General features: G+C 34.8%; 1 protein-coding gene across 2 annotated transcripts in view; it reads right to left on the reverse strand.

Annotated features, from left to right (window-relative positions):
- The window catches only part of LOC122837998 (BMP/retinoic acid-inducible neural-specific protein 3-like), a 57,614-nt gene that overhangs the window by 16,258 nt on the left and 28,411 nt on the right, over positions 1 to 12,945 (reverse strand). For both annotated transcript variants that reach the window (XM_044128249.1, XM_044128250.1), the window contains one exon: positions 335 to 440. In XM_044128249.1, the coding sequence (XP_043984184.1) occupies positions 335 to 440 (106 nt within the window). The remainder of the gene's footprint in view (positions 1 to 334; positions 441 to 12,945) is intronic.

Consider the following 12,945-nt stretch of genomic DNA (forward strand, 5'->3'; position numbering starts at 1 on the left):
GATCACTTCTGTACGCAACATCTGTAGAATAATTGATTTAAGACTGATTGTGCCTTTCTTATTTACAATGCACATGCTTGGCAACAAAAACATTTATGCAAAGAGTCACTCAATTTTATTTTTACTCCACAGTTATTCTACTTCGGTTCCAGATTTTTGCTGGTTGGGATTTACCTCAAAACTTTGCAAGCATGCTCTGGGAGAAAAAAAAGAAAGAGTGATTGAAGCTAAATTTGTTCTGACACTCTCACGCTGTAGTTATAAACTTGCCAGGGAACAGACACTGTGACAATTCCTTCAGAAATTGGGGGGAGTTCAATTATGGATAGCCAACCTTGCAAATGAATCTTGTTTTCAGGGCTCTGAACCAAAACAGAGCTGACAGAATCGAGGTTGTCATAGTTACTGCATCCAAGTGGGCCCGTCCTTGTTTCGGTCACCTAAAAGAAGCAAAGCAGAGCCAGATGATAATTCATACTGAGAAAGAAATTCACTAATAACAAACAAAGAGAAATAAACATGAAAACAATTATGAAAGGAGATGCAGAATCTGACTTCAATATTAACAACAAAATTGTCTCTTCAGAAAATGAAACTATATTACAAGCTATTTAGATTTTTGCAGGATGATGTTGTTTTAGAATAGTGACTCTATGATTTACTAAGGTTGAAATTATGTTGAGGCAAACATTTCTGGTGTATGTCATGATGAGATCATTTGAGTCATCTCTAAAATAAATATGTGACAATGGATATATATATATATATATATATATATATATATATATATATATATATATATATATATATATATATATATATATATATATATGTCTTATTTAGTTTTACATCCACCTCAGGATTTGTGTATTGGAATGGAGCAGATGTTTGCGGGATATTTACAATATTATTACTGGACTATTTGGGTGGAAAGTTGATTCAAGTAGGCTACTGACAACACAATAATTAGACAAACCAATCTGAAATGTGTTCAATTAATTCAGGTAATAATAGTAATACTTAGATTAAATTTACTTCCTTTTTTGCATGGATTAAATAAAAAATAGGTCAATGTGGAAGGCAAAGAAAGCAAGAAAGGTAGAACAAAAGAAAGAAGGAAAAAAAGAAACACTAACAAATTTTTCAAAGTTTAATGTCATAGTCATAATGGTATGGCCAAGGTAAATTGAATAGCAACAAGGCAAAGTACAGAATCAGGGGTGCAAGATATTCATTTCAAAAATTGGACAACTCTGTGAGCGTCCACTGGCATGCTTGAAGAAGGAGCTGGAAAACAAGCATGAAGGACAGAACATCTGGTCCTGCCCAGCGGCAAGTGGCTGACGTTATGGTTGTACTCAGGTTAATTGAAATTCTCTCCCTCTCTCTTATTAGATGTGCACCCGCTCCAGTCTGCAAGTCCTTTTGCATCTACGAAGCATGGGTGTGGCTTCTAATGTTCCCTACTTTCATGTAGTTCATGTGTCAGGACAGGGTAAGATGCTTAAGCAGACCCCTCCCCTAACAAATTTAGAAAAATTCCACCAAAGTGGGTGGAGCCAAGAAACAATTTAGGGCGCGGCCAAGTATTCATTTAAAATAACAGCATACACCTTTAAATATACTATGATCAATATTGGGTTTTTGCCAAATTACACTTTGTTATCTAGAAAATGGAAAAATTAGTGTTTGTCATAGAGATGCCTGGAAAAATCTACTGTATCCAAATAAAATTGTGGTAAATGGTGATGTCTGAGGGCACATTTATGTCTACCAACCTGTATCAATAATCAACTGTTTAGAGCCAAAATCACCTCAGAAATTTTCTTTAAACATTGCAATTGCTAAGATGCATTAATACTAAGGATATCATCTGGTCTGGCATCCAGTATTTGAATTTTCTAAATTTAAAATGATTTTATTCTTAGTCATATTAGTCCTGCTGTGCTTTATGTATTTAGTGGAATCAACATTTATTTTTTTTACTGGCAAAAAGGTGTAGAAACCTACTAACAAGACACCTTGAATTCAAGGTGCCCTTAATGTAAAATGCACTTTCTCCGAGAACCACAAAGAAACAACAGCACATTTAAGCTGCTTCTCCATTACTAAGTCTCATTCTAACTGGTTAATATGTGGTTGACTTCTACCCTATGTTGGAGGGTGTTTCTTACTATTTTGGACGTGAATATAGGTAGGAATGTGGGCAGGCTATGGGTAACCAGGAGCTATAGTTGAATCAGGAGAAACTGGAGGATCTGGTTTTCCATTACTCAACTAAAGCAAGATATTTAATTTTGTCTTTCATTATGTTTGGCTTCATTACTGAGCCAAACATAATGAAAGCAGTTCAGATTAGCTGAACTTAGACTTTACTTTTATTTGACAATACATGTATCTATAATTTAGCACTTGATGTTTATTTTTTAAACATGTGCAACCTTTTGGATTTAGGTTATGCTGTCAAAAGAACCAATATCCAAGCAATGACTTTTTTTAAAGAAAAATTCCAATTAACTACAACAAAAAAAAAATGCACCTCATGCCAAACTAATATTATGTAGTTTTGGAGTTTCTCATCTACCAGCACCAAACACTAAATTATAAGTGACCAGAGCTGCACAGTTTCTAGCTTCTTCATTGCGTGGTCGTTCTTCAGAAAGCTGTGCTGCTTGTAGGGCTGCTAAATCACTGTCATTCTGCTCTAAAAGTTGACGCCAATGATCCTCGTGCTCCTCAAGATTAAACTCATAATTACACTCCATCACATGAGCGGCAGCCTGATAGCAGACAACATGTCGGCCTGTCTACGGACGTGGTTGAAATGTAGTTTAGAATTTGCAGTGATGTAAATCATGAGCCAATCAACAAATGCAGTCTGCTATCAAATTGCTTGTACGCAGTATATGGCTTGGTGCAGCTTGTACTACCTGAAGTGAGTTCAAAAAATGAAGAAGAGCTGCGCTACACCATGCAGGATTTGAAAATGGAAATGAATCTGGCTTGGATGGACAGGGAGAACTAATTTAGTCTACTCCAGTTCTGTGCGTGACCCGTCCTGGAAACCTGTATGATTTCACTGGTAACCACATCTGGGCCTGCTGCATTTGCTGAGGTTGCGCTGACTGTGCTGAGAAGGTGACCAAGTGAGTCTTGCTTGAGCAATGGTAAGCACCACACTGGCTAACTGCATCTAGAAGCCAGATCAATGTTATTAAAGTCAATTAAGCATTTAAGATACCTTCTGGATATATCCCTTTTGCATAACAAATCTGCCCTGGCACATGTTGGCAACCAGTTTCTTCACATAGTATACCTAAAATACCTTGATGGGAAAAAAAAAAAATATATATATATATATATACTGTACTGCTTTCTAATTAGCTTATGATTCCAGTTGACAATATGTCAACAACATTTTCCAAAGAGTGAATGTTCTCCTGCTTCAACAACTAAACATTTTTGATGACTACAACACATTTCTGTGATCTCTGCTATCTCAAAGTTTTTCCCATACAGAGTTGTGTGCTGTTTGTTGAAAGCCCAAAGATGTAGACAAGGGGATCTGGAGTCACTCACTAATGCACTCATACTTTTAATTGTTTTTTTTTTTACTCTGAATGTCCAAAAGGACTAAAGAAGACTGTTAGTGAAAGAAAAAAAAAATCTGTTTTGCAAGTTGCACAGAGAAAAACAAGCCATGTTTTTTTTTTTTTTAAACAGACAAAGAGAAATAAATACTACAGATAACTCCTAAAAGAAAATCCTGCACTGTTTTAAAAGTCAGTTTTAAATTAAAGGCAGAAACAAATAATTTATAAAAGTATCTTTAAAAGCATGGAGAAACATTAAAAATAATTAAAAAGTGATTTCAAGATAAGAAGTATATTAATTGATAATCTGATCTGCCACAGTGCCATTTTTTCATCTGAACCATTTTCAATTTTAGATGTTAGTGCATACGTGAGTGTCGGTAAGTGGATAGATAGCAACTTCCTGTAATGTCTGGTTTGTCTGTGGAACACTTGTAAACAGAACAATTAAAGATTATTTGATATCATCTGCATGAGAAGAGAGATACATTTTTGCCACAAACATTTCCCTCAAAAAAGGAGAACAGAAGAAGAAGAAAAAAATGTGAATATGGGAGTGAAGAAAAGTTCCTCCATCTGTTTGCTGTGAGTTAAATTTTTGATTAAAAGGAAATGAACACATTCAGTGCAAGTTTCACTCACTCAGAGATAGTACTTGTATAATATGCACTGCTACAATGTAAGATGTCAAACTTGGTGTCATAGAATGTTCATTTGGCTCTAATTTAGTGTCACGGTCACTTTATGACCATCAGTGTTGTTTTTCTTCATTACACATTGTGAAACAACTGTTTGTACATGGAGCAAATCCTTATCTCATTCAATTATTGATATTTTACTCATTTAACAAGACATGTTTAACAAGAGTGTTCTCTCATGAGTAGGAACGTTGGAAGCGCCATCTGGAAGTGGTAAGGCCATTTTGTTTGGAGTCATGTTAATTGACTCAAAAAAGGCTTGAATGTGTAGGAGTATGAGAGTAGGAAAAACATCGCACTATGATTTTGACCTGTTTTCTAGTTTGTATTTATGAACGGTGATAGACATTTGTGGCGCTACACAATACTTATAAGAAGTCTGTGCTAACATTGTGCAGATCAATCTGACAAGCATTCTTCTGAGAAGCACTCTGTGTAATCATCTCTTTGAGCTGAAGAACCAATAAAATAAGTGCTCCGGAAATTCCCACCACCTGAGATTTGTAGTCAGAGCTTTGTAACTCATCTGATACGGGTCCCAAAGTGATAATAAACCTTAAACACAAGGAACACTGAAATACAAGACAAAGGAATCATGGCAGTTTGGTAACAGATGTCGAATTTCTGAAGTGTGTCTAATGATAAAGTAACATTTTTAAAACATGAAATAAGTGACAAAATGACAAGATTTGATATTGTTTTAGTCTAGTAACTGTTTCTCCTCTGAACTTGCCCACACTCTTTATTTTGTATTTAACTTAGGTAAATATTTTGTAATTATCTCCAGCTTTACCAAGAGAAAATTATAGGTAAAATTAACATTATGACACTGTTGTGGTAGATAACTGATGATCAGCTCCACATAAGCTGAAACAGTTTATTTCTGTGAATGAGCAGGTTAATTTATGAGGTACTGCTTATTTTCAAATAACTTCAAACAAAAGCTCTGTAGTCACAATTTTGCATGTTGTGATATATTCTGAAATTTAGGAAAAAAAAAAAAAAAACTACACAAAATTTTGGCTTTAAAGAGGCAGTATTATGTATATATTATGTATATATATTATATATTATATTATGTAGGCACATAGTCCTATTTTATAGCACAGTGAAAACCTATGAGGTTTTTTGTAAACTTGAGTGATTATGCACTAAATATCCTGTGTGTAAATGCAACTGAGTTGAGCAGATACATAGTATATTACTGCAATAATGTCTTAGTTATTTATTCTGCTTATAGGCACAGACTTCAAAGATGTAAGGGTCGATTTTCTACCTCCTGTTAAACAAAGTTCAGTGTTTTATTTATCTTTGTTCTCTTTGACAAGTCTCGTGCCTTCTTTTTAAAAACAAGTCGATTCTGTCTTGATACACTGACATAAATAGAATATTTAATGTTCCATCAGATATGAACAAAAACTACCTAATTTGTAGCCAGAAAGTCCATAGAGGATTTGTCTAGGAGAAAACTTTATTCTGTCAACATTGTGTACAAGAATTTACTTATCCTTGTATATTCAGTGCATGCAAGTTAGAAATTTGAACTAGAACTGGTCAGTTTCTAAATCACCCATAATAGCAATTTGATCTTTTCTACTAAATTAGTAATCATAAGTCAGAGGTCTCCATTAACCTGGATCCAATGGGAAGTAAGGTCAGCTGCTGCCACATGAATAAGTAGAATAAGTGGACATGAATAAAACATTAGACACACTGGAAAAGCAACAGACCCAGAATACATGCTTTTTTTGAGTCAGTTTTTAGTGCTTGTTTAGATCATGTTACATGCACCAGTAGTCTTCACAATATTTACGGATAACTTTTTAGTGTATGTTTTCTTGTTGGAAAAGACAACATTCATAGCTGCTCAGATCAAGCTGTCTTTAGTTAATATCTCCATAGAATTTATTACATTAAACATATACAGATACACATTAACGAAAACAAAGGTATGGGAGCTAAGCATCCTTGAAAATCTTGAAGAAAAGAAATATGACCCCACGAACAGTGTCATAGGATATATGCCAGAAATTAACTTTCTAAAGAAGCTTAAAAACTGACAAGACTACAAAAACTAAATCTGTTATTTGTACTAGTAAAAAACAAAACCTTGAAGTAAGACAGCTTAAGTAAAAATTGTTTTCTTTTACACTGGCACAAAGCAAAACACTTAATATCTTTTTCAAGTCTTAAAAGATGTAACAGCAAACCCAAGGACCAAAGAAGAGAAAAGAGATTTGTTGATGCGAACACAAACACACGTTTATTAAAACACAAATATATTTCCTTTGCACTGAACTCACGTTCAGATTTTTCACAAACTAAGCTCAATCATTCTTGACAGAAAAATTTGGTGTAGAGGATCCATACACCCAGGCAGCATGGCTAAGATAAACTGCCACTCTGCAGGTAAATCCATCATCTTCACTGTCTCCAGAAAATTATTGCCTAACACCATAACAGAGTCTGTTTTTAATATTTTCTCAAAGGTCAATAAGAAGTAACAACACCCTCTTGCTCGTTTAATGACAACAAGCATCCAGTCACATCCAGCCAGAAGGAAATAGAAGACTTTTGCCACTGCATGCAGAAAAGTTACATTTTACTTGTCATCTGCTTTTGAGAGCTACAAGGTCAATACTGAAAATACAGACAGCACAAAGGCATGAGAAATAATGCAAGCTGGCAGCTTTGTATATATGTTTTTGTTATACAACTACTGTACACAGAAAGTTTTTTTTTTTTTTTTTATTCTGATTCTTTAATTGTACTTACTGCTCCTTTTTTCATTTTAACAGAACAGGCAAGAGAAAGAGTCCTGCCGGGAGAGAAATTGACTTCCATTTTTCTTTTTTAGTATTAGTGTGTTAACGCAATTAATTAAAATTCAAGCAGCCTCCATGGGCACTGGCAGATTAAATTCTACTCCAGACAGATGTCCAACTTAAAGAAGAAAATTGACCAAATGCAAATCTAAAGATGTCTCCTCTATGCATAGCAATGAGACCATCTGCAAAAAGAACCCAGTGGAGCAGAGCACGCATGCACAGTCAGCCTTCTCAATTTGAAAGCTACCCTAGAATTAAGAATAAAAAATTAAATACTCATTGTATCATCTAGAACTTTTTAATTCCTCTTTGAGCATCTGTTTTTTTAAGAGACAAATGTTGAAATTATCTTGACAACATGATAAAAAAATGACATTGATCGGATGGTGGGGGAATTATTAATGTGCCATAACTGAGTACAAAATAATTGTGCTGACTGAGATGGAATAACCAACAGCTGTATTTAATGGAACATTTAATTGCACTTAAAGGCTTTCCTAGAATAAGCAGTTGTGATGCCCATAAAATGGAAGTGACTTGTTTAGTATGTCAATGAATTTCAGTTTGTCCTCAGGGTTTGCCATGTGATGTATGCAGACAGAAATTATTACTTTAAACATTCCAGCCTGTTTTACTAAGTGCATGTGTTTCTCTGTCTTAGCACTAATGCTATGAAGATTAAGATTCCCTCAGTGAACCTAAAGCAGAATTAACAAATATTTATCTGCATAGCTTTTGCAAGAGAAAAAAAGAACAGGTGTTTTTTGTTGAGGTTTTTCTGGTGCTTTTTTTTTTTTTTTGTTGAGCAATACAAAACATCGCTGTATTGCTGTCTACTAAACAATCCATACCCCTTAAGATTTGGCACATTTTGTCTCAAGCATTGATGTACTTTAAAGGAATGTTACATGAGAAAGCAAGACAAAGTAGTGCTTGTTTATAAAGCGAAGGAAAACTTATACGGAGTTATAACATGTTGACCAATACATATCTGAACAGTGATTTGCATTTATATCCAACGGTGTCAGAGATCCTTTTAATTTGTAATTAGTATCTCATCAAAAACTGAGGAGATTTTGTCATAACAGCAAATATATGAAATAGACATGGGAGAAGGTGATCTAGGAAAGAAATCTCAATTTCTGAAAACAAAAAACTGCAACAATTTCATTTTCAAGTTGCACAAATCTGATAGGAACATAAACTTACAGCTGTATTGAAGTGAAAGGTGGTTATTTATAGTACCGACCAAGGATGATGTCACAGTTTTTTAGCTTTATCTTGAAAAACTAGTAAAAACCATTGATATATTTCCTTCCACTTTACAATTATGTGCCAAGACATCAACAACAAATATGTCTGTTGTTGGGACAAGATGTGGAAAGGTCAATACTGTATCCTTTTTACAGAGCAACTTATTTAATTATTTTTTCAACTTTACTCCACCCCTGTCAGCAATAATGTCCATGTCAATGTGCTATTAAACTAGGAATATGCCTTTTCAGGTAATGTCTCCCATGCTGAACTTTTGCTTTCCAATAATCCAATAATTATTGTTGCAAACAGGATATGTGAACATTAATTTAGTATTTTTTACAAGTTGGATTTATCTCTGCAGCACACACAGATAATGACTATGAAATTAAAAACACTTCTGTAACAAGGAGTATTTCACCAAGAAAAGCAAAAATTGTAATCTTTGCCTTGTGCTAATTTAGTGATGGAGTTCCCAGTTGCTTTTGTTTTTAATGGAAATTTCCACTAATTATATTTATATTTCTCTCAACTTAGGCATTCAAGTATGACTTGAATGCAACTCATTTCTAAAATTACTTGTCTTAAACTGACGTATAGCCATAAGCAAACTTTACTTTTTTAACCTTTTTTTTTTCTTAACCTTTTTTTTAAACACAGGGATGACTTTTAAAAGCATATATTTTGGAACCTTTGAAAGGGCCATTGCCTTGGAAACAGAGAAAATGCCTGTAAAGCTTGATACAGTAAAGTGTATTAACCTGCACTTTTCTTCTGATGTAGCCCTCAGGCCTCCCTCTGCTAGTTGTGTTTAATCACACTGATCAAGCTCTGAATCAAGATGAAGAAGGCCTGAGGGCTGAAACATTGATTAAATTAAGTGGAATGCATACGGAGCTAGAGTGTGACACTTTTCTCAGTTTTTTGATTATTTCCTAGTAAGGAACAAACATACTACAGTCCTTTATGTGTTGTACTTTACTTTTTTTTTCCTACAAATTAAAAAAATGAACATTGCACAGCCATTTTTTATACTTCATATGTTCATTAGATTCCCTGAGCTTGAGCTGAAATGTAAAGTGAAAGGCTAACAAGTCAAATAAAACTCAATGACACAAAATGATGCAGCCAAAAATAAAAATGCAAAAGTCTTAAAACACAGCAAAGTTCTTTTCTCATCAGTCAGAATGAACGAATGATAGCTTAATGGTGTGCCTTGCCAAGGCAACACATCATTTGGCCGTTAACACATTTGACTGATATCGATGGTTCACAGGGACATTTATTATTTAACAATGGAAGGACCTCAATATTATTATAAGACCCATTAGACGAGAAGACTTTACTGATGAAGATTCAGCACCACTCCAAATTCCCCATATAAATAATTCCACAGTACGACATAGAATGTTACAGGGAGTGCCTGTTGTTGTTGGATGTTTAAGCAACAATGGATTTCAAATTGCTGCTTTTTATGCCCACTGGAGGAAAAGAAAGAACAAGACAGCATTAATATTCCATGGTAATCATCCCTCATCTCAAAAGTGCCTCATTTGCTGCACCTTCAAGAATTGTCATTCGCTTAATCACAGCAGAATTGGGAGATGGGTAAATCCACATTTGCATTGGTGATATGTTTTGTCAGTTTATTCCTTCTTTTAGAATTGTTCACGCTTTAAACCTATTTTGTTGCCATGGCTTATGCTTGACACGAAGGAGAAAAGGAGAAGGAAGAAAAAAAGCAAGAAAAAGAAAATAGAAGTTGCTGGTTGCCTTATAAATAGATAAAGAAAAGAAAAAAAATCCCAGCACATATTGGAATTTAATTTTGTATGTGGTCTTATAATCGCAAAGGAAAAGAAATCCTCAATTTTTCAGGAAGTACCAGTGACTTGAAAAGGTGCAATGGGAGTAAATCTAACAACGTATATTTTTGCAGTTGCTTTTTGTGCTTCACTTCTTAAGAGGTAAATAGCAGGAGGCATTTAATTTGTGACATTGGATCTCAAAATGCGGATTAATGCTACAAGATCTCAAGCAGTTATTTCAACCATATAATCGTTGGGGTGTGGAGCCGCATCTAAAACATTTTCTAAATTGTAAATCTTGCTAAAATGTAAACAGGTAGAAGATTCAGGGACCAAAAAAGAAACATTTGAGTACCATCCTGTAAAATGGAAAACAATTTACATCTGTAAAGATTTTTAAATATTTTATCCTTTAGATAACAGGCATGTTTAAGATGTTCCCTTTTTTGTCATACATGTTTGTTCCCTGACAGTGTGGTTCAGCAGGCCTCTAATTTCTTCTGCTTGAGTTTTACTTTGCCTCAGGCAAATGAGGTGTGACACCACATGACTGACTGAACAGTCAAGGATGCCACTGCAAATTAGAATAGACATTCTCTTTCACACCTCTTCGTTACCAATGATTTTGTCTTCAAATTGTATCTTCAATGCACAAGAGCCTAGACTCTTAACTATCTATTATGAAGGTGAGCAAAAATTCTCCTGTGAAAATGCAGCTTCTGTAAAACCTCGGCAAAAAAGCCCTGTGGATAAAGTCTTTTCATGTCCTTGTCTCATCTCTTCTGTTCAGTTGCATATAACACCCCAACTCATACCACACAATGTTTGACAAATGACGGTGGCTCTCAAAGGAAATTACTAAAATGGAAGGCTGATTCATCACACTGTGTAAAAGCAGTGCCATTTTTTAGCCCTGCTATCTCATTTCTTTCCTTTTTTGATTATTTTCTTCCACTGCAGTGTTGAGTCCTGAAGGGTTTGAGGTCAGGCATTCATGCTATTTAAATATGTTATCTCATACAACCAGAGGACCCACATTCTCCTTAAAGGCTGCTTTGTTTTGGCATCTGACTTTATTGGGATACAGGAAGGGAGCCTTATTTGGAATAACAGTGGCAGCTGACGCTGTGAATATCTCACATCAGTCACCTGAAGATGCCGTAAAACAAATGCACCGCTAAGGGCTTTTTTCTCTATTTATCTTAATCAGAGGGTTTTTAGCAGCACTCTGGTTCAGGGGTGGCAGCCAAATCAGCTCACCATCCCCTCCCAAGTCACTTTAGAGCAAGTACAATTTTATCTCTGATGGACTCTATAGTGGTGCGTCACAAAGGATACATCAATGAAAAATGGGTTGCAGTTAAAAAAAAAAAAAAAGGCAGACAATCTAGTTTTTCAAGCCCTGTGTAGCTGGGTCTGAAAGAGGAGAATAGAATTATGTGTCTACTTTTCAAACAAAAAGCTAAGAGATCCTAATGTATGTTTCCACCCACTCACAACATCATGTTCCAACAATGTACTGTCATGTGTAAAAGAAAATTATGGCCAACGATGATAGAATACTGAATAACTTTAAGAGGTGCACGTGTATTTGCTACATATTTCAGCGTTATGTTAGAACTAAATATAAACTTTCTTTCCAATTTAGTTTGTTCTAATCTCTGTCTTAGAGCAGAGGTCTAAAATTGATGAACATTTATCATTATTTATTATGGATTTTATTGAGAGACTAATCAATTGATCAGCAGGATTTTATTTTATTTTTTTCAAATCTTACTGCTGACACTATGAAGTAGCATTTAGAAAAAAATATGCACTCCTTTGTTAGACTGATCATATTTATTTTTTTTTCATATTTAAATATGAGACATATTTATTTAATCTACAAGTCCTATAGGACCTATACTATTGTTGAGACTGTGGATACACAATTCAAAAACAGGCTTTAAAATCCTACATGTGAACTCTGGCATCAAACCCATTAAGATCTGACCAGCTTGCCTACCTTTCAGGTTATAAGTGAAATGTGAGAGTGTTAAGAAGAATGAAAAGAAGGGGCAACTACAGAGTAAGGTAAATGGATTAGCACAGTATGTTAAGCCCAAAGCTTGAGTTTTCAGTGTCTCAAATGCAGGTCTTTCAGCCTGAGCAGATCACCATGGTAACTTAGGCTTCACACCAGTTAAGAGGAAGCAACCTTCAGATTTTTGGAATTCAACTTTGCTGTTAAAAGAAACTGCCCTTTTGCTTATTCCTCACACTGAGACACCATATTGCTATCCCACTGAGTGCTTTCAAATAGCATGTGGGCATTGCAGAATCAGAAGTGCTACAATAATGTTAAAAGTGGTTATGTTCCAGCATGTAGATTTCAACCAAAATGGCTTTAGGTTGGTAGTGCCATTTATGCTTTCTTTATTACATTAGTGTAGACTCCGATCCAGAATCTGGTCTTTCAGCTCGAAGATTAGTACAGTATACCCAAGACATAACCAAATACTGACCTCAAATGGACAGCAATGAACATTTAATTGTAGTTTGAATAGTTAGACAACATGGTATAAATATTAAAGTGTATTGTTTGTTGCTGATGGCATTTTCTTAGCAACAATTTTTAAATACCAAACATACATTTTACAAACCTGCTTGTAGATAGACAAATAACTGCAATAAAAAAAAGACTAACAGTAGTTGCATTGCAACAGCACTGAACCTAAAAAGCTATAAGAATGAATAACGACATCCACATATTAAAGTTCAATAA

The sequence above is a fragment of the Gambusia affinis genome, linkage group LG10 (assembly GCF_019740435.1).
Source record: "Gambusia affinis linkage group LG10, SWU_Gaff_1.0, whole genome shotgun sequence".
Taxonomy (NCBI): domain Eukaryota; kingdom Metazoa; phylum Chordata; class Actinopteri; order Cyprinodontiformes; family Poeciliidae; genus Gambusia; species Gambusia affinis.